At 41.6% G+C, this 22,737-nt stretch overlaps 1 protein-coding gene across 4 annotated transcripts in view; it reads left to right on the top strand.

Annotated features, from left to right (window-relative positions):
* Positions 1-1,661: 1,661 nt before the first annotated feature.
* Positions 1,662-22,737, top strand: part of FBXW4 (F-box and WD repeat domain containing 4) — a 111,144-nt gene continuing 90,068 nt past the window's right edge. For 3 of the 4 annotated variants that reach the window (XM_020967083.2, XM_020967075.2, XM_020967073.2), the window contains exons 1-4: positions 1,662-2,175; positions 12,837-12,932; positions 18,977-19,162; positions 19,661-19,793. In XM_020967083.2, the coding sequence (XP_020822742.1) occupies positions 1,850-2,175; positions 12,837-12,932; positions 18,977-19,162; positions 19,661-19,793 (741 nt within the window). In that variant the 5' untranslated portion in view covers positions 1,662-1,849. The remainder of the gene's footprint in view (positions 2,176-12,836; positions 12,933-18,976; positions 19,163-19,660; positions 19,794-22,737) is intronic. The other variant, XM_020967067.2, reaches the window with a different exon arrangement.

Below are 22,737 nucleotides of genomic sequence, written 5' to 3' on the forward strand. Positions count from 1 at the left end.
ATAAAGACAGGTGTCATGAATAACTGAAATTTAGGACCCTGTATTCTTCTAATCATGATTTGTTCATTTGAGCTGGATTGGATATACTTTGTGCCACTAATTCCAGCACAATGTGAATGTGCTACTTTGCACTATTCTATGAAAAACTGTTATAATAATGATAGTAAAATGCTTTGGAAATATGAACATGTTTAATGTGTATCTCAATTTAGTTAGCAGACTGACTGTTTTGCCTCAGTTTGAAGGTATCCAACCTCTATAGGTTTGTAAGATATGTAAAATTTCTTTACAACAGTCTTCAAGGGCATGTCTAAATTCTTTGGTTGTACTGAAATTTTGTTGTACTGAATATTGCCTTTAAATAAGGAGACAATCTTCTAGGCTGGGTTTTGTAAAACCATTTCTAATGCAAAGGGATTTGTTGTAAAGGTATTTGTTATAATGGAATTTGACCTATGATGATTATTTGGAATTTTCTTGGAGTAGTTCAAAGCATTTTACAGGGATCATCTAGTTTATCCCCCCAAAGTAAGGAAGAGGCAGGTATTATTTTCACTGCAGAATGAGGACACTGAAAGGCTAAAGTTTTTGTTTAGGTTTTTTTTTTCCCCTTCAAGATCAAAAACTGATCCTGTGACACTGCCAGATTCCAGGTCTGCACTCACTAGCTGACTAATCACACATGCTATATGAAGCAGCATGACAGAAATGTGGCCGTTTTACCAGGTTAACCTTTCTGGGAGCAGTGGCATTTCTACAGGTACAGTAGCTATGATACAGCTGACTCCAAATCTGCATGGAAAACCAAAAAGCAGATAATATTAAAATCTTTCAAATTTCTGGCATTGGAGTATTATTTTTTTTTAAAGCACTCCCATCACATGTGTGATCTGCAGTCTTAGTTCACTCACCTCCTTTACCTGACCTAGGTGAATTTCTTGGTTTTGCTTAATTTTGTTGCCCAGGGCCTGGGATGGGGGGGCGGGTTGGAGAGAAGATTTTGACACTGTCCCAGATAACTGAGTGGATTGTGTTTGAAGAATTCTGATCTCTGTATTCCAGTTCTCACTGTCTTTTCTCTGCAGCATCCCAACCAAAACAAGACTATTATCCTTCGCAGCTGAGCCATCCTGTACCAGGTCTGAGAATTCTACCCAGAGGACTAATTCAGTTCATTGAATTCTTAAATAGTCCTTTTTGTGAGGGCGAAGCCCTGTGCGAGGGTTGTAGATGAGTGAGTATGACAGTCCCTGCCCTCAAGGGGCTTACAGCTAGAGGGAGTAAGACTGAAATATCGAACACAACAGAAATTTGGCAGAGCAGTGGGAGAACTTGGGTAACCTCTGGGCAGACGAACCTTTTGGGGCTTCAGACGTAGGGCGGGAGTGGAATGGCTGTGTTCCCCCACGTCCAAACCCCCCCCACCCCGGCCACACACACAAACACACAACCGGGGCATTAGAAGGTCACCTCCAAGGACAATTGAGGGGACCTAGGCTCCCATTTGCGGGGGGTCCTTCCTATGAACCTGCCCGGGGTGGGGGTGGGGTTTGCACCTGGGCAGGGCCTTACCTATCGGGGCCCAGTCCCCGCCCTCTGGCTAAGGGCCCGGAGTCCCCAGGCTGGAGGGCGGGGGGGGGCGGTGATTGACAGGCGGCGGCGACGGCGGCGGCCCGGGCTCCCGCCGCCCCATGTGACTCGGGCCGGGATGGCTTCGCCTTCCCCTTCCCCTAGCGGCGGCTCGGGCTCGGGCTCGGGCTCGGGCTCGGGCTCGGGCTCCGGCTCCGGCTCCGTGTGAGCGGCGGCTGCGGTGCGGCGGCGGCTGGGCCGGGCCCTGAGCTCTGGCCTCATGGGGAGGAAGGGCACCCCGGGCCCCCACGGCGAGGCGGCGGACGCCGACACGGACGGGGAGGCCGAGGCGGGGCAGGCGGCGGCGGCCGGGGCCGGGGCGCAGGAGGCCGAGGCCTGGCCTCCCGGGGCCGGCCCGGGGCCGCCGCTGTGGCGCCTGCCCGAGGAGCTGCTGCTGCTCATCTGCTCCTACCTGGACTCACAGGCCCTGGGCCGCCTGGGCCAGGTGTCCCGTCGCCTGCAGCGCTTCACCAGCCGCGATCTGCTGTGGCGCCCCATCGCCCGGGCCTGCCTCAACTCCGGCTTCACTCGGCACGGCACCGACCTGTAAGCGCGCCCGCCCTCGGGCCCGGGCCCGGGGAAAGAGCGGGGACGCGGGGCCTAGTCTGGCGGCTCCCCTCCCGTCCCGTCCCCTCGCTGGTTTCTGCGGGGGATGTGGTCGCTGGGGAGCCACCGGGCCCGGCCCCGCAGCCCCCCTGGGGTGCCTGTGGTTCCCCGAAATTCAGAGCCCTGGAAACGGCCTCCCACTGTGAGCCCCCCTTTAAGTCCCCTAGATTTATCATTCTCCCCGCTAGCCACATCAGTGAGCCCCTCCTCCAAATAACCCACTCTGGGATCCCTTCAAAGGAGTGCCTGAGACCTTCCCAGAATATCCCCCTCATCCACCCACCAAGAACCATTTAAATTAATTTCCTTTGAAAGTCTCTCAAAATATCCTCCTCTTTGAGACCCCCTTCAAAATATGCTTCCCAGATGAGGACAACAACAATAATAGTATTCACGGGGAGGTAGGTGGTGTTATTACCCCCATTTTACAGATGAGGAAACAGGCAAGTTAAATGACTTGCCCAGGGTCACACAGCTACTAAGTGTGCAAGGCTAGGTTTGAATTTGGGGCTTTTCTACTCCACGTCTATCACTGCATCCACACTGCCCCTTAAATGTAGCTAACCCCTGAGATTCTCCTACAATAACTGCCTCTTGTAGACTCCCTCCCCCCCCAAAAATAATCCTTTCCTCGATGATTTTCAACATAGTTTTTTCTGAAGTTATCCCAAAATAATCTTTCTTTTCTTAGCCTGTCCTTCAGATAATATCCAACTTAAAAGATCTCTTAGGACCCAGTCTGTCAGTGAGATTCTGACTTTGTCCCCTCAGTTCCAGCACTCAGGGCCCAATGCTTCCCTCATTGTTTTAAGTGGTTCTGGGGTCTTAAAGAGGTGTGTATGTATATGTGTGTGTGTATGTGTGTGTATATACACACTAGCTGTGTAGACTAGCTCTATGTGTGGCTCTGGTTTCTCCTCTGCCTTTGACTGTTACTAATTATGGTAGGGGCCCAGGTATAGTATCTGTTATTATTTACTAGTATTACAAATTTAGTTGTGGCTTAAGAAAACCCCCCTAAATATTTTCACAACCAAGGAGCATTTAGTCAGATGTGAAGAAATGGCTGTAGGAGTGTGGATTGGAAATCTGGACCCCAAGAAGTTCTCCACAGCTATCTTTCTTTGCCTTCTGGTCCCAGGCATAGGCAGAACTTGTAGAAGTCTGGAGGAGAAAATTTATTCTTGGGCCACACTTCTGTACCCAGTAGGACACAAGAAGGTGAATGGGATGTCTGCTTGTGGCCTAGGACTGGTTTACACATAGGTACGTGTGCTACATAAGACATATATACATATATATGTATATATGTTGCAGTTTTGTCTGTGCTGAAGAGAAGAGGGCAGGAAGAATGGAATTCTGAGACCTATAATTCAAAAAAGTATGCCCTGGACACGAATGGTTTAAAAGACACTGAAAGTGGAAATGTATGACCTTTTCAGTTGGGCTGGGCAGAGTAGAGAGTGGTGCCCAAGTTTCCGATGGGGGTCATTTTCAAATTGCCCCCTATCCCATATAACTAAAACACTTTTTCAAAGATTACCCATAAGGAAAGCTGACTGAAATGACTGGCACTTGGTCCAAGGAAAGGATTGGCTTTCTTTCCTTTCAGGGAGTTAAACTGAAAGCTTGAAAATGCTAGCTTTATTTTTCTTTCCTATTCAATATACTTCTGAAAGGGAGAGTACTAAGATAGTGTAGGTACTGTAAATGCCAAATGAACTTTGCCAGTATTAAAGTGCTATAGTCTATTCAATCCAACAGATATTTATTAAAGTGCCTACTATGTACAAGACACTATACTAGATACTGGGTATTGATTATGGCTTTATTATTTATTAGCTGGGTCCTAAGGTAAAGTTATTTCTAGCCTCCCGGGGAAGTTGTTTTAATATAGCATTTAATCAAGAGCAAGGTCAGTGCTCCTTTCTGGGTTGAGGGGAAAAGTCTTATATGCTACAACAGGTGGGGAGAGTGTTTATCAGTGTGGTCTGTTTCTGGACAGCTGCAGGAGGGATGATAAGCTGCTAGAGGGTGGTTGTCTTATTTGGAGAAAAAAGGCTTGTGGTCTTCCCCAAGTTTCAGTGTGCATTGAGAATCATACCCCTGTGAAGATAGAGTGAGACAGCTGGTTAGTACATTGTGTCATTCTCCCCACTCCACCCCCAGGACTGAACAAGTGAATGCCTTTTAATGGCAGGAAAGCAAAACTTTAGTCTTGTTCAATTTAATAACTTTTAAGAGTCTTGTTTCTTTATGTCAGCCTATCAAGAGGATTGGGAGTGTTTCTAGGTGGGAAGAGGGAAGTAAGCTAGGTGCTTAATTTCTCACCTGTCCTGATTCTTTAACTGAGGTACATGGAGTTACTTCAAGTACTGCCATAGTATCTGTGGGCTTGGGATCACAACTTAAGGTACCTGGTTTCTTAGCTCCAAGGAAACACAAAAGGATCTGGTTTACTGACCTTCCGGCCCAGGGCAAAGTAGCTGTTTGGTTGTTCTAACTGATCATAGCTCTGTTGATTAAGATGAACTGCTTTGACTCCTTTTGATTTGTTAATGGCCTTACTATTGTGCTTAGAGGCATTTTGGGCACTTAAAAAACAAAACCCGAAACAAATAATTTGCCTTCTTTTTTGAGCTCTTGCCCAAACTGTGGACATTGTTATCATACATAACTCACAATATGTGGATATATTTTTTTTCTGGTGGATACTAAATGTTTTCTTACTAGTTTGAAATCAGTTTTGTTTGGTCTTTTTTTGAAGGTTATTATGAAACTTTGGGGAATAGAAGTATTTTGAATACAATAATCAAAGCTAAGGAAATATTTCTTATAGCAGCTTTTTAAGTGTTCCCTGAGGAATTTGGGAAATCAGCCTGGTTTAGTGCACTAAAACCAGAAATTGAAATTTAACTAGAGTTCATAATCAGGGGCCAAGGTAACAGGTGGAAGAACAAAGTTAGTGCCTGTAAACTCCAAACAGTTAATGATCTAGATTGGGATTTTAAAGAAGTTGATAAATATGTGGGATTTTAGAACCTTCCAGTCCAAAATAAAAACCCCTCAAAAAGCAAACACTACAAGCAAAAGACTACAGCCTTGTCAAACCCAAATTTTAATCTTAGTATACTTTGGAAGCTGTTAGGCCAGTCTTCCAAGACAAGTGTGATAGAGTTGAGCAAAAAACATAAGGAGTGAAGAATAGGTTTGTTACTGGGCAATGACTGTGGTGTAAAGATACTGAAAACATCAGTGAAACATTTTTTAAAAATGTAACTGCTGGGTAGTAAAGTTACTAAATTGTATTGAACTAAATTGTTAACTAAATTGTATTCATTCATTCATTCATTCCTGCACTGAGACTGAATGTGTGGAACTCTTTGTGACTGGGGTATCCATTTCAGTGATGATTAGCGTTTAGAGTGAAGAGATAGAAACAGATAAGCATTGTGTGTTTGTTTGTTTTTAAAATAATTGAACCTAAGAGCAATTTAAAAAAAAGGCATAAAGTTTCTCTTCCTATTTCAAAGTACAGAAGACTTTGCTGGCTGGTTAACTTTTGAATCTAACCGGTGTATCTCAGAAAAGTCACCAAACTTGTATGACTTGGGCACTTTTTAGCTTTACCTGCTGAAGAGAGCAGGTTTATGGATGTATTTATTGAGGGTTTTTTTTTTTGCAAAAGCCTTGTTTAATGGTTTCTGTGAGTTAATAAAAGCACAGTTCAGTTTACATGCTCAAAATAAATAAAACAATACACCTGTGAAAGCAGGAAATGGCCCAATGAGACAAGTATCTCCAAAAGCAAATGGGGTTTGGGAGGAGGCCTCTTCTAAAATTCTGAGGGAAAAAAAACCCCCACCAAACCCTCCTTGAGGCTTTTCCAGTCATGAAAAGCCTGAAAGTTAGAAAGCATTACCTTACTTTCAGGATATGAGATTCATATGTTAGTGGATTTTTAGCCAGAAGAAAAAGAAGACTTCAGGTAGAGAGTGTGATAACTGTCTTCAAGTATTTGAAAGGCTGTCATGTGGAAGAAGAATTGTTCTGCTTGGCCCAGAGGGTAGAACGAGGAGCAGTGGGTTTCAAAAAGGTAAATTTCATCTCAATGTAAGGAAAAACTTCCTAACAATTAGAGCTGTCCAAAAATGGAATGGACTGCCTCAGGAGATAGTAGTTTCCTCCTTAGTAGAGGTTTTTAAGTTAAGCCTGATGACTGTCCATCAAAGGATTTTTGGTCAGGTAAAGGTTGGACTAGATGGTTTCCAAGGTCCTTTCCAACTCTGATTTTATGAAGAGGGCGGGGACAGTTAATCTTTCTTGTTTCTCCATCTTCTTTTGTCCGCTCTATCTGAATCCCAACTACTTTGGGAATTCTCCTACATCTTCATTTTATTTTTTGAACACAGTTAATCTTGGGTGAAGATTGTGGGTTTTTTTTTTTGAGACCACAGTATGAATAGGCTTCATGGGAAAATGTCTGGAATAAGAAAAAATTGAACATCCATGTTGTAAAAGTATTTACCTTGTATTCCTTCTTCTTTCCTATCTCCTCCTTAAATTAAAAAACAAAAACCCTATGGTAACTCTGAAGCTGATTTGACTTTTCTTTCAGAATAATTGAGCCCTTGATCTAGGCTGAAACTAAAAGAGACATGTGCATGTATAGATTTATAAAAATTTGGGAAGTTTAGGAGAATGAAATTCTAACCTTTTTAGAGTTAGGGAGAAGATGAGAAATTGAATTTTGAATGAAAAACACGTATATAATATGTATGTATGTATAAATAAGCTCCTCTGACACATACTTTAAAAAAACCCTGTACATTTTAACACAGTAGAATCAACCAACCAATAAATAAGCCTGCTTAATGGGTAATAGATTTTTGTCTGTGTTTTAGAATTTGCTTAGGAGTATATCACCTGTTAAAAGACTGAATTCTTAGTGAATTCTAAGTTTTGGTTCAATTCCAAGTTGAAGGAGTCTCTTTCTCATGACCAGACCTGTCTAGTTGTAAAGCATTAGTTCAGATTCAACTCTCACTTCAGTCCAATAGAAATAGCATTAGTTAGACACACTGAATAACAAACAGCAGGGCTCCTTCCTCTCCAAGATAGGTTAGCTCCCTTCTAGATGACCAACAACCATCTCCAAACAAACAGAAGAAGACTACCTGGATCATGAGTTTACCTTTTGAAAAAGGTTTGGCCACCTTTTCTTAGCTTACACATCAGTCCTATATTTCATCTGACCTGCTTCTCTCTGTTCAAGTTGCCCTCCCTGGAAGTCCAGGCCACCCAATTGGTCTCAGTGCCTGGCCCTCTAGTCTACAATTAATTGCCAGCACATTCCTTCTCTTTCCCTTTCTTTTTCTTCTTCTTTCCTTTTTTTTTTTTTTTGGTATTTGACACGAGCTCAGACTACTGAGAAAGGTGAAACTGTGAAATGAAGACAAGGCTTGGAGACACCTTAAAAAATACAAGAGGCAGCAACTAAATGACAAGAGCAGACTGCCAGGCACTTTCAAAACACTGCTTCGTCTGTTGACTTTCCATTCTTTGTCCACAGCACAAAATTAGAGGTCAAAGAATCATAGGAGTTAGAGATGGAAAAGACATTTGGGGTCACCTAGTTCATCCCTCCTCCTTCCTCTGCCCCTGATTCAGAACCATTCCTTACATTATATTTTCTCCTCCTGCTCTTGTACAGTTTTCACGGTCTTCACTCAACTCCGGCTGTTGCCTTTGGGAAATGATGAAGGAGGCTCGTTCGGTTTCTGTCTGGCATAGAGAGAAACTGCCTCTGCCCACAGTTGACACTCATGAACCTCTTTGTTGGTGGTCTTTGCTGAGGGGTTAAGGGCTAACTGATGTCTTGTTCTTCCCTTTTGCCGGGTTTAGAGGCTGGAGAGTATTCTTTGGGTTGTATTAGGATCTACATATGTTTGGGGATAGATGGATGAAGAGATGTGATATAGAAGTGACTATTTGCTTTGAGGCTTTTGATTTCTTGCCACTTGAAAAGCAAGAGGTTGGAGGTGAAGGGAATGACATTGAATCTCACTTTGCTATTAAGTAACCAATCTGGAACCTATTTAAAAAAAAACCTAGCAAATGGCACTCTGACCACTAATTGTTAGAAGAGGTGTATGCTGCCCTGTCAGATTAGAAATAGAGTGAGAAGGATGCTTTCTGACTGAAAGTGTAAGCTGGGAAACAAGAATAAGAGCTCAGGCTGAAAGCAGATATTTTGGGACTGAGGGATTTCTAGGACTGCATTGCCAACGGCTCCCTGACATCAGGGAGCTAATGGTTGCTGATTGCAGTCTTCTTGGAAGGAGTCTGGAGATGGCCTCTTCTAGTGGTAGCATAGAAGGATACCTTCCCCTCCCTTCTTAAGCAGCTGGTGGGGGCTACCCAAAGGGGGTATTATGTTTCTTCTGGTAACTGCCAAGAATTGAGAGGAAATCTACTAGCTGTGGGATTTTGGGGTGGGATGAAGGGGGGGAGGCAGGTGATGGTAATAGAAGGGAGAGGGAAATGAAATTGTTTTATAGTAAATATATTGAGATGTTTTTCCTGGAAAGCTGTTCCGTTGTAATGAATGATGGACTTTTTTCCTTTTAGCTCTGCCTCAAGTTCCTTTTTTCTTTCAGCTTTCCTTATTCTACCCACTCTTCCTAACACCCAAACCCTAACTTCTCAGGCTTCTTTGAATTTTCATTTCAGAAGGGCATTTTGGTGAGGTATAGAAGTGCTCTAATAATGTACACAGTGAGTTAGAAGGGAATTCCCCTACAGAACAAATGTATTAAAGGAGAACTTCTCATTCCTGCTTTATCTTGCTGGTTGTTTGACTATCATAATGTCCTGTAGACGTTAAAAGCTTTTTGGACAGCAACTGGCATATGTTCTCTCCATTCCCACAACTAGCTTAGTAGAGACAAAGAATGAATTTGAAGCCTAGTCATTTAGACTGAGAAACTGCTTGAGAGATTAATACATGTCATAGCAGCAGAATTTTAAAATAGTCGGGTTAGTGGTGCCAGTCCCAATCCTTCCTCCTACCAGGAAGTCTTAGATCAGTGCCATTCTGTGGAGTTAAGAAGTATCTGTGGACTCTTATTTAGTCCTTCCTTCTTGGAATTGAGCAGGTTTTATGTTTATTCCTATTTCCATTTGGTCCCAAAGACCAAAAGGTTATTTTCAAAAGGGAATGAATCCTATAGTCCAGAAAAGGTACTACTGGACTTTTGTCATTGTTATTCAATTTTGGGAACAGTTTATGGCCCATTTGAAAGGGAAGGTATGAAAGGGGAGGTCTGGGTAGGTGTGGTGGTGCCATATTAGGGAGGCCTATACAATGATGTCTATGCTTGACAGGCATTCCTTATACAGCCCTATTTTCTTTGCTGCTGTGCGCTTTCTAACCTAAAAATCAAGGTGAGCTAATTTACAACCCTTTTATACTTTAGCAGTGGTCTTTGAGAATAGTTAGCAGATGACCTTTCAAGAATTGCTGGGGTTGAAAAATTCATCATTCTGTGGTCATCTTCATGATTAGTCTTCTCAAATTTAGTTAGGCTATTCCTTAGATAAGAGAGATATAATTTGTTACTGGGCCTGTACCAGAAACCTTTCCAGCTTGGTAGGACTTGTGGTCCACTGGCATAGCCTTTGAGGAGCCAGGGCTACTTCCTTGTAAGGCATTGGAGTAGATTTTAGTGGAAGGTACTTGTGACTATGTAAGAGTAGCTAGGTGGCAAAGTGGATAAAGTGCTGGACCTGTAGTCACAAGATTCATCTTTGTGAGTTCAAATCTGTCAAGTCACTTAACCCTCTTGGCCTCAGTTTCCTCATCAGAAAATGAGCTGAAGAAGGAAATGGCAAGCCATTCCAGTATCTTTGTCAAGAAAAACCCAAATGGGGTCACAAAGAATTGAACATGACTGAAAAGTGACCAAACAAAGTGGGTTACTCTGTTGGAACTAGCTTAGCTAAGTTTTAAGAAGTTCTTTAAGTGATGAATATTTTGCCATATTAAGACTGTTGACTGAAGTGGAGAAGCTGGAATTTATACCAATGATGAGAGTAACTCACATTTCTGAAAACAGATTATTGAAGTATTGATGCATGGATATATACATATTTGTGGCTATATCTATCAATTCATCTATCTATCTATCTATCTATATTACTTCAGTGTATTTATAATTTCACATGGATGGGTATTACCTCCAATATATAGTTTGCAACTCATCCATGCATGCCCATTCAGTGGGACTCTTATCCATGTTCTCCTGTAAGTTCTTCACAGGGGCTCCACCAAACATGCTGGAGGCTTTCCTCAGTTCTCTTGACCAACCCATCTTCTTTCTCAGTCATGCATTTCTTTGATGACACCCTTTAAGTTACTTCTAAATAATTAAATGCAATGTCCTTTGCTTGTTTTTCAATTTTAATATCATATGTGGTAGGATAGGTTTATTTGCTTTGGGGGGGGAGGGCACGAGGGACTAGAGGTCATGAAAAGAAAAGAGAAACTCTAAATGACTTCCTAAATTAATTTATACCCCACTGCAGACTCACTGTGTGTGTGTGTGTGTGTGTACGTGTGTGTGTGTGTGTGTTGTGTTGTTTTTGTTTAAAATAGGTTATGTGCTTAGGAATGCAGGCAAATTATAATGGTGACTAAGTGCCGGAAAGTGTGGTAGAGGGAGAAGAAAGGGGGGAACTAGGAGTGGAAAAATGAGCCCCAGGCTAAAGGAGGAGGGCTGGGAAAATGGAAATCCAGCCAGGCCGGAGGCCAAGTTAGAGATTCCGACGTGCATTTATAGCTATGTGAGATGTTTATTTACAGGGGACTAATCATTTTTTGTTGGCTCTCCCTACTTTTACACCTATAACTGTTCAGGAGAAGTAAGCTGGAAGGCATCTAAGGGATCTGAGCAAGTCATTTTTTAATTCCAAGGAGCACCTGCTCTTGTCTTAGAATATTCTTTTCCTACTGTTTTCTTCCCCATTTTCTTCCTTTTGCTGATTTTTCAGAGATATTTTTATCACTACTTCTGATTTTGAAGGAGATCGAAATCACTAAACTTCTTTATAGGTATAGGGAGACCACTTAGTAATCTGTTAGAGAAATTATGTTTGTAAAGGCTTTGGGACTAAAGGAGGAAGAAGTAAGTTTACAAAGTTGCCATTTTCTAGGAGCTATTTTTTAATACATAAAAACCAAATTCAGTAATGGAAAGCTTAAAGGAACCCGGGTGGGAACGAATTAAGTTTAGAGGTTGAGGGGAAGGGATAAGAAATTTTTTCTTAATCAAAATAGTACTTGCCTTTGCTGTAGCTCTGAAAGTTTCCTGCTGTCAGACCTGAGCCCCAGGATGGGGGATGGGGAGGCTGGGAAGGGGAAAGGGGAGTGTGGGGGCAGGGAAGAGTACCTTAACTTTTGGTGAAGTGTCACCAAGATGGCAGCATTCAGTGAGGTGAGAGGAGGATGGAGATAAGGAAGGCAATAGCTTTTGCCAACTTTTTTAGAATATGTTCTCTGTCTCAATTTAGTATGCCATACATAATGAAGAACTAATAATCATAATCACAACAATATCAACAATTAGTATTTATATAATACTTTGAAGTTTGCAAAGCACTTTATATATTTTTTATCTCCTTTGATGATCACAACAACCCTTATAAAGGTGGGTATTATTACCTTTCATTTTACAGATGTGGAAACTGAGTCCGAGAGAGGTAAATTGACGTTCGAAGGCTTATGAGGTTACTAAGTGTCTGAAGTGGGATCTAAACTCAGGTCTTCCTGACTCCAAGCTCTGTTCTCTCTTCACTAGTGCCCCACTCAGAATTTCCTGCCCTTTAAAAAAAAATTACTTTGACTGATTAACATTAAATATCCTTTTCTCCTGCGAGGCTGTTTAAGACTTTTGTTGTTTTAAACGTGAAAGGGATTTGTTAGTCAAAAGTCCGACGTAAGAAGCAGCAATATTTATAGTCAAAGGAATATTGGACTAGGAGTCATGGGAGCTGTATTCTTTTCTTGGTTTTGCCACTTACTTAGCTATATGACCTTGAGACAGCCTTGCTGAGCTTCACTCTTCCCATCTGAAACTAGGCTTAATGCCTGCTTTACCTATCTCAAAGAATTATTGTAAAGATCAAATTTGTGGAACTGTTACCTCTTCATATTTTCTTACCTTTCCTTGTCTGGTTATTAGCTCCTACATTTATTGTTTTTAAATGAATCTTATTAACACACATTAAAAAAAATTGCTCCAACTTCCTAATGACTCTTCTCCTCCCCCAACTAGAACCCTCCTTGTAATAAAAAAAATATAGTTAAATAAAATACTCAGCACACTGGTCATGTCCAACATATGTCTTGAGGTCACTGAATTCTACAGAGTTCTGATGTTTTTCCTTGTTTTTCTTTACATTATTGTTGGCACCTAAATCCAGATCTCGCTGGGAGGTCTTGTGTCCTCCTTGTGGCCTGGAGGTTATCCTGGGGAATTTTTTTCTGAGTATAGAAAGAGGCCTTGGTGACTTATATTGTTTCTCCTCTCGTCTGTATGCAGGGTGACCAACATTCCAGTGAAGGAAAGAGTGAAGGTCTCACAGAACTGGAGACGGGGGCGCTGCCGACAGGGAACATTGCTCAAGTGGAGACGCAAGCAAGTAGCCAGTTATCTCTTTGAGAGCTTCCAGGGGCACAGGCTAATGGGGTCATGTTGGAAGACAAAAAAGCGACGTGGTTGTAGTTTGGCTGGCCTTTCTTGTCAAGAAGGCCAGGAACCCCACAGAAGGGGTCCCAAAGGGCAGACGTGTTCCTTCCCAGTTGGAAGACTGAACAGTGAATGATGAAACTAGTAACCAGATCCATCTTGTTTTACTGTTGTTTAAATCTTTCACTGACGCGTTGTCTGCCTTCATTGTTAGGTCCTTCAACATCTCTTTCCCACTCCCCTTTGTAAAAAGGCAAAATAGAATGTAGATGAGTTGGACATGTTGCTACCAAGACTGTAGAATTGAACTTTGAGGTGCAGGCTGGAAGGTGGCTGACAATGCTACCTTTTTTTTTTCTTTGCGGTAATTGTTCTCTAATTGTTTCCCTTATGCTACTTTTGTTTCCCTAGTTAAATTGTAAACTTCAGAAGGCCAGGATCAGGTCTTACTCTTGCTGTCTCTTAAGTACCGACCACAATTCTGGGTACAGAATTGCTGGTTGATCAGTAGGGGCGAGGAGCAGAAATCTCAAGCTCATTTATGCTTGGCAGGTGTCATTTCAGAAGTATATCTGTTATTTTTTTCTAAGAGGAGAGTAACACTATAATTGAGAACTATTGTTACCTATTCAGTAGTGCTGTGTACCAGTGGCTAAAGGAGACCAGGTGATTATCCTAAGGCAGTGGTTATCCTTTTGTTTCAAAACTCATCCTTTTCCCTTTGCTTCTCAACCCCATTGATTACCTTGTCATGATCTATTGCTGTGGATAATGGTAGTGGTGATGATAAACATTCCCATAGTAGTGATATTTGATTTATGAGGAGATCCACATCTCCTATCCTTGCCTCAAAAAAAAAAATTGATACTTTTTTCACGTTCATTTACCCTTTGATTGTGGAGGGTCCCACCATCTTCCCCGTCATTTGGACTTATTACCTAGGTGTCATCCTCACCTCCTCCCTCTCTCACACCCCCCATATCCAACCAGTTGCCAAGTCGTCATTTCTAGCTTCACAGCATCTTATATACACTCCTTTCTCTCCTCTGACACTGCCACCATCCTGGTACAGGCCATTATCACTTCATACCTGGACTATTGCAGTAATCTGCTGATGAGTCTCTACCTCAAGCTTCTTCCCATCCCAGGCCATTCTCCACTCAGCTGTCCAAGTAGTCTTTCTAAAATGAAAGTTTGACCAGGTCACCCTCCTATTAAACCCTGGTGGCTCACTATTGCTTCCAGTATCAAATATAAAATTCTTTGTCTTCTAAAGCCCCCCCATAACCTGGCCCTTGCTATAATTCCAGTCTTTTTACTCTAACACTTCCTCCCCCACCCCATGTACTCTGCAGTGCAATGACACTGGCCTTCTTACTGTTCCTTGGATATGACACTTCATCTCTGACTCTGGGCATTTTCACTGCATGCCCTGAATCCTTGGAACTCTTTCTCTCCTCCTCTCTGACTCCTAACTTTCCTGGCTTCCTTCAAGTCTCATCTAAAATCCTACGGTCTGCAAGAGGCTTTTCCTAATCCTCCTCAATGCTGTATCTTTCCTCTGTAGATTTTCTGCAATTTATCCCTTATATGTCTTATTCACATATAGTTGTTTGTATATTGTCTCCCTCATTAGATTGTGAGTTCCTTGTGAGCAGGGTCTTTTATCTTTTTTTTTTGTATCCCTAGCACTTAGCACAGTGTCTGACAAATTGGTTGTTGTTCAGTGGATCAATTGTGTCCAGCTCTTTGTGACCCCGTAGACTATACTGTCCATGGGGTTTTCTGGCCAAAGCTACTGGAGTGGTTTGCCTTTTCCTTCTCCAGTGAAGTAAGGCAAACAGAGTTCAAGTGAAGTACCCTGGGTTATATAGCTAGTAAGTGTCTGAGGCCACATTTGAACTCAGGTCTTCCAGACTCCAGGCCCAGCACTGTATCCACTGAGCCATCTAGCTGCCCCTCGAGCCGTCTAGCTACCTCAGCCTCGGACAAAGTAAGTACTTAATAAGTGCTTGCTGCCTGACTGAATAGATATCCCTCTGCCCTCCCCTGCCCAGTGAGCCTTTTTTGTTGTTCAGTGGTTTTTCGGTTGTGTCCAGCTCTTTGTAACTCCATTTGGAGTTTTCTTGGCAAAGATAACTGAAGTGGTTTGCCATTTCCTTCTCCAGCTCATTTTACAGGTGAGGAAACTGAGGCCAACAGAGTTAAGTGACTTGTCCAGGGTCACATAGCCAGTAAGTGCCTGAAGCCAGATTTAAATTCAGAAAGAGGAGTCTTCCTGACTCCCAGGTCCAGCACTCTATCCACTGTACCACCTAGCTACCCAGTAATCTTATAATGAAGATTTTAAAAAAAGAAGAAAAAAAACCATTTAGCGCAGCTAATCAACACATTGACAAGATCTGACAGCATATGTGATATTTCATATCCATGATCCCCACCTCTTCATAAAGGTACATTTTCTTAACTCTTATCTGGGGCTAAGTTTTGTTATTATAATTATACATTGTTCAATTTCATTTCATTCTTTTGATTTCCTTTGTTATAGTTGTATATATTGTTTCCTAGTTCTGCTGGGTCAGTTTGTGTAAGTCTTCCCGTATTTCTCTGAATTCTTCATATCAATATCAGTAATTTCATATGGTTCAGTAATATTCCAATCAATCAATCAATGAACAAGCATTTATTAAACACCTATTAACATGCCAGTCACTGTGGTAGACACTGGGGTAGACAAAGACAGAAATAAAATGATTCTTTCTCTCAAAGATGTTATCATCCAGCCCTGGGAGACAACATGTGCATAGACAGGTAAATATAAAATAAGCAGAAGGTGATTTTGAGAGGAAGGCACTAGCAGCTTAGGAAGTATGTGGATGAGAAAAGGTTTCATGTAGGTCATATATCACAGTTTGTTCAGCCATCCTCCAATCAACAGGTTCCTACATATTTTCTAGTTATTTACTATCACAAGAAGTGCTGCAATGAATATTTTAGTATATATGAGACGTTTCTGTCTTTGACTTCCTTGGAGAACATTCCTAGTAGGAGGAACTTTTAAGTCAAAGAGTATGGATATTTTTGGTACTTTAAAAAAATCATTCAAAATTATTTTCCATATGATTAGAGCAGTTTAAGGTCCATACCTGTGTATTAGTATGTCAGTTTTTTCATAGCCTCTCCAATATTGACTATTCCTAGCTTTTTTTTCATCCTTGCCAGTTTAGTAGGTGTGGAGCAAAACCTCAGAGTTTTTTTGAATTGCATTTCTCTTATTAGTGATTTGGAGCAGTTGTATGGTTGTTAATAGTTTCTAATTCTTTTGAGAATCATTTGTTCATATTCTTTGATACCTTATCTATTGCTAACCTTGCTTCTTAATAACCAGAAAGTAAGTTATTTTATCCATCAAGATTCTGTCCTTGGAATGTTTTTTCCTGCTCACACTAGATTGGCCTTAATTAGTTTGGCAAATAAATCATAAGCAATTACCATCTTGCTTCTCCCTGGGAGTCTTCACTATTCATATGACATGGACCCTGTTTTTATTCTGTATAAATATGTAGTTATTTACAAGGCTGCTCTAAATTTCTGGTTATTAAGTCCCTCATTTATCCTCTTCTCAGCTACGTCGATAGCTCATATTTATACAGGAGATATTGGGCACCGACATATATCATGGTGTGTATAAATGTGGGTATCTCTACATAGTTAACACATGTTAGGGGTAATATATGCAAACGCTTGTAAAAACCTCGTGAGTAGACATCCAAGCTGCATTTAATGGCCCGTCAAGTCAATTTGCAGAACTTTTTCTCATTCCCATGGCAGTTGCATTAACGAGTAGGGGTGGAAAGCTCAATGTCTCTGTTCTTTACGTAGGACTTGTAAAGCACTAGGACTTTTAAGGCTCTTGCACATTTATCTCAATCGACAAACTTTTATTAAGCACCTGCTATATGCTAGGCACTGTTTAGACACCTTACTGAAGTGTGTCTGGTAAGATGTACGCAGTGGTGGGTTGGTGGGGCTTAGTCATCACCAGTGAGTATTCTCAGTGCCTGACCATATTCTTTTCTGGAGCGGCTCACTGAGTATCATGGGGCTAACCTGAAGCTTCTAATCCTTCCTCCTGTAGGACCTCAAAAAGAATATTTTAACTATTTGTAGATTTGTCTTATCAGCCATTTTGTGAGAACTGACTTTTTTGTAGCCTCTGCACTGTTGAAGACTGCTCTGTAGCTGTCTTTTTCCATTGTCACACTTGTCCACTAATACAGAAATGCAGATCTGTCTCCCTAGTGAGAATCTAGCTATCTAATCAGTACATTAGCATCCTTTCTTAAATGGGTTTATACTTTACACTGACAAATGGAGCTTTACTCCAATAGGAAGAGGAAAGGGAGGGGTCTGTTGGTGGCACCTTCTTCCCTCTTGTCTTTCTTCCCTTCTGCTCTCATTGTTCTTTATAGGAAAAGACATGGGACTAGAGACCTTATAGCTGGGCACTTGAACTTCGAGTTAGAGGATACAAAACGATCTGGAAATAATTTACTCATCTGACTGGAAGTTTTCTTCTAATTCCCAGTATTTGCCAGTCCCAACTTTCTATCCCCTTTTCTAGTAAAAATCCCAGGGTACCAAGTAGTGATTCAGAACTGGAATACTGTCTAAGAGAAAATGATATGTAATTTTCTTTTGAAGCTTGATATCTCTTTTTAAAAATAATTATTTATTGATATTTTTGTTTTTATATCACCCATATTTCCCATTGCATTGCCTCCCCTCCCCCCCATCTTTTCCTAGGGAATCATCCTTTATAATAAATAATTTTTTAAAAAAGAAGAAAAAGTTCAAGAAAACTACCCAGCATAGCAAAACAAGTTTGATGGTATATTCAGTGTTCCATACTCATGGCCTCCTGCCTCTTAAAAGTAGCACATGTTGGGTGTGGGGTGGGGAGGGGAGGGTGCGTGTTAAGGGAGAACTAGCACATCTGGTGTAAGGGCTTGCAAAGCCCGGCTGCTCATCCACCTTTGGTGTCCACCTTCATCCGATTCTTACTTGTGGCTCCAAGAAGCTGTAGCATGGGCGGTGGCTACAACCCAGTAAACCATCTTGGCAGATGGGCTAAACTAGGTTGAGGAACCCAGGTCTCAAACCCATTGGTGAGTTAAGGGGATGTCTACCCCAAGCATGTGAAGACTTCCCTACCTTGGAATGGGTGGATGAGAACAATTTTTTCCAAAGGCCACAAAGGTAGCTGAAGCAAGTGCTATGGAGCACTTAGAGCTTGGTCAGACATCAGAGACACCAAGGTCATCCACTGCATCCTGGGCCATCTCCAGTTGTCCTAACTTATGTCTTGCCACTGGACTTCAGTGACTCTGGAAGAGACAATGAGGCTGACAACTTTGTGCAACTCTTCCTCACTTAAATTCAATTCACAGCAAGTCAAGATGTTACCCCATGATGTCACTGGTCTTCTTTGAAAATGAAGGACAGACGAATAAAAGTAGCAACAGTGTGTGGGAATAGGGCAGGTAGTCGTAATATACCTCTAAGATAACTTCCACAGCTACCACTTTGAAGAAGTTGGGGGGGATGTAGAACACTAAAACTTCTTGACTTCTCTTTTGGAAAGACAAAGAAAAAAAATTATAGGACTATTTTGTCAGAAAGAGATGGAGTAGAATAGTGAAGCCCAAGGGAGTGATACTCCAAACTCAGCTATTGTAATATCCTGGATAGTACTTCAGTGAGTGCTATTGGGAGACAGTGGCAATCACAAACAACAACCAGCTTGCCTTCCTCTGGGATTTTTTTTTTTACTATTTGTCCTAGATAGGTAGTTATTTACCAGAAAGGTGAGGGCTCTGATCCCCGTAGATCATTGCTAGATGGAGGCTTGTCTAGTCTCTCCCAAGGGGTACAGTTGGCTTTTTTGTTGATATTCTTGGTGATCCATATCTTCTTGCTTCCCATGTCTGCAGTCTGATGCCCTGGATGCAGCTAGAGGGTGGCTGTCTGTACCTCTCCCAAGCCGAAGACATCCATGCCTACCAGCTCTGCCCAGATGGTTCCAGCTTACGCCGCCGGCCCCTGGCCATTTTTTCTGGTCATGAGGAGGATGTGTGCCGTTTTGTGCTGGCCAGTTCACATGTTGTCAGTGGAGGAGGGTAAGGTCTCCCCTGACTCCTAACCTTGTCCCTCCCACCACTGGGATCTGTCTTTGGTTAATTTAAAGGCCCTTTTGCCTGCTTTTGGAATTTTTCTTTCTACCATAAAAGGCCTAAGCGTTAGACCATGGAGAAAAAGAGTAGTGGCTTCTTCCCAGAGCAGAGCTCTTTAGAGAGACTTGATGCAAAGTAGCTAATGGTGAAAAGATAGAGGGGCAGAGACGGAGGCGTCTTAAATGCAAAATGGAGCAGCTTTGGATGATCCTTTGTGCTGAACAGTGGATAATTTGATCTGGCCCTGGGCTCACTAAGCCCCAAGCATACTGAATAGGTGAAAATGTGCAGAGGTAAAGGGCTTTACTGTGAACAGTCCTCCTCAAGCTCGGTAGGGTCAGGCCCTTGGAGAACAGAGCTGGTTATGTAGCCATCTTGTCCTTATGCAGTAGGCATAATTGGCTATTATATGTGTGTGAAGATGTATCCCAATTTCTCTTTTAGAGATGGGAAGATTGGTCTTCATAAGATTAATGGCACCTTCAGCATCAAATTCTCAGCTCACGAGCAGGAGGTGAACTGTGTGGACTGTCAAGGGGGGGTCATTGTGAGTGGCTCCAGGGACAGGACAGCAAAGGTGAGTTGGGTCTCTATTGCCTACATGTTGTTAATTCCTGTGGTTGCTGGTGGGGGTGTGTGTGTGTGTGGGTGTGTGTGTGTGTGTGTGTGTGTGTGTGTGTGTGTGTGTGTGTGTATGTAAGGAACAAGGTATGAAATAGGTGGAAAGGAGCCTTGAGTCTCAGGATTGGCTAAGAGTGTGGAGAGTACAATAAAGAGCTCACTTATGTGTGCCTGGCATGCTACTTGTCATGCCATGCTGTGTCCCAGCCAGCTGGCCCAGTAGAGGAGCCAACGGTAGTTGGGAAGGTAGCCACTCACTTGAAATGTACTGTGAATTTAAAAAGGACAGGCTGCCCAGGTTTTTTTCTTACTGAATTTCCTTAAGATTGTAGGTTTAGTTCTGACCTCAAAGGTTATTTTAAAATTTTCCTTCTCCCACTCACTTTCTTTTGGGTGGGCTAATTTTTATCTTCTTATTTACAAGTCGTCAGGTTGGTAACGTTGTTATTATTATTACTACTACTTCTCAGTATGTCATGGTTAATAGATGGTATAGGTGGGCTAATTTTTATCTTCTTATTTACAAGTCGTCAGGTTGGTAACGTTGTTATTATTATTACTACTACTTCTCAGTATGTCATGGTTAATAGATGGTATAGAGACATTTAGAGAAGGTCTTTATGTATTCCTACATAACCAAGCTTCTCAGTACACCTTTGGATGAGGTTAGTCAGGAGAATACCCAGCTCCCCAGCCAAATAGATTCCCATTCACCAGGAATGGAGAAATGGTTCTCTGCATTAAGCGTTCTGTATCTATGCTTATTGTTTGTCCTCTGAGACCTGCCAATGGAATTTTGCTAACAATTTGGTTGACTGTTCAGGAGGCAGAATAGGATCTTATTTGTCTCCTTCTCAGAGCTCTGTAGGCTCCATAGTGCTAACAAGGGTAAGATACTTGTTTGTGTCAGCAAGTAGGGTTCCAAGACACACAACAGAATGGATTAGGGAAGAGAGAAGTTGCTGCCTCACATAGTAAATTTTCTGATTCTCTATGCTTCCTGGTGTTCATTTCAATTCAACAAGGATTTTTAAGTGTTTCCTATGTGCTCAGCATTGTCTTGGGCATTGGGGATTCAAAGACAAACAAAGCAGTTCTTGCCCATAGGTATTTGCAGAATTTAGGAACATCAGTGAAAAGGAGGCAAATACAGTAATCTATGTAATCTTCTCTTTTCTTAAACTTTGTATGTTGTGAGATAGTCACATAAACAAGCACAAGCCTAAGATCTTTGAGAAATCATATAATGAGCAAGTAATTTTAATTAAAATGTGTATCATGGATACTGTCTACCTGCCCCTGGAATCATACCCCATAGTTATCCATGCTTATTCATTGTCACCTTCTACACTTCCATGGAAACCCTGACTTCAATCTAGTAGGTTGATCAAAAATCAAACCAAATTAAAACCTGTGAGGATATAAAATGAAATGAAGGCATAGCCTCTTACTCTCTGTTTTGCTATTCCTTCCTCATATCTTGAGTTCTGTTAACATAGCTGCTGCTACCAGGGTGTTAAAAGGGATCATCTTTCTGCTAGAGATCAAACCCTGTGAGCCCTACATGCAGATTTTCCTCTTTTTTCAGTGTTTTTTCTTTCTCCTACTGTGTATGCTGGAGTCTTGAACAATGGTGTCAAACTGAAATGGAAATGGGGGCCACTAAACTATACGTAAGGATCCTTATGGGCCACATATTAACTTAGAAAAGCATATATTAATATTGTCAATGTTTGATTGTATTTTATTTATTTTGTTAAATATTTCCAAGTTATTTTTTAATCTGGTTCAGGCCTCACAGGGGAGTGTTGTGGGCATGCGTTTAACGCCTCTGGTCTGGTTTAGAATAGATGCATAGTGTACAACTAAGTTTTGCAATGGAAGGCAGAAGTTTTGGGAACATTGACTAGTTATGTTTAATAACTAGGTCCATTTAGTTTATTCTAGCTTATTTCAGATGTAAAGAGTTAAACACACTAATGGCTCAGGTTTTTTTTAAATTTAAAAAAAATTTTTAAATTTTTTGATTTTTTTATGGCTCAGATTTTTAAAAGTGTGTTACACAGTCTCATCCATCAACCACACATATACCCTCACTCTTTTAGTTGCTTAGGTTTCATGCAAGTCTGGGACAAATGACTCTTCTTTGTTTTTTTTTTTTTTGCCCGTCCCTGAATTCTAGGTTTGACTCTTTTTCTTATCTTCATGCTTACCTTCCCCGAAACTCAAGTAGATCTTACCAAACTAATCTCATTTCCTTTTTTGACAGTTTTCATAGAATCATAATTTTAGAGCTAGGAGGGGCCTTTGAGGTCGTCTAATCCAACCCCTTCGTTTTATAGATGAAGAAAGTGAAGCCCAGAGAAATTAGGTGATTTAACCACATCATACAAAGTAAGTGGCAGAGCTGAGAGTAAAACCCAGGTTTTCTGACTCTGAGTCTAATGGTCTTTCCATTGTATTACATTGCTGGACTTGGAGAATGCCATAAGCATAATATATTTGGCTTCATTGAATCATTTAGTAAATTCTTCCATGTTAGCCTTGTAGATGAGATGAAAAGATGTGTGCAGGGTACATATATACATTTATGTGGATTTGGAACTGGTTGAATGACCGGTCACATAGAACAGTTTTTAATCTAAAGACTTAAGTTTAGGATGGAGGAGATGTGACTAAATAATAGTTTGTTTGAAAAAGATAGCTGGGAGGGGTAGCTAGGTGGTACAGTGGGTGGAGCACCGGCCCTGAAGTCAGGAGGACCTGAGTTCAAATGCGGCCTCAGACACATAACACTTACTAGCTGTGTGACCCTGGGCAAGTCACTTAACCCCAATTACTTCACCAAAAAAAAAAGAAAAAGATAGCTGGGGGCTTAATAGAATCTAAACTCAACATGA

This window comes from Phascolarctos cinereus, unplaced genomic scaffold, assembly GCF_003287225.1.
Source record: "Phascolarctos cinereus isolate Bilbo 61053 unplaced genomic scaffold, phaCin_HiC Scaffold_3;HRSCAF=262, whole genome shotgun sequence".
NCBI classification, from domain to species: Eukaryota; Metazoa; Chordata; class Mammalia; order Diprotodontia; family Phascolarctidae; genus Phascolarctos; species Phascolarctos cinereus.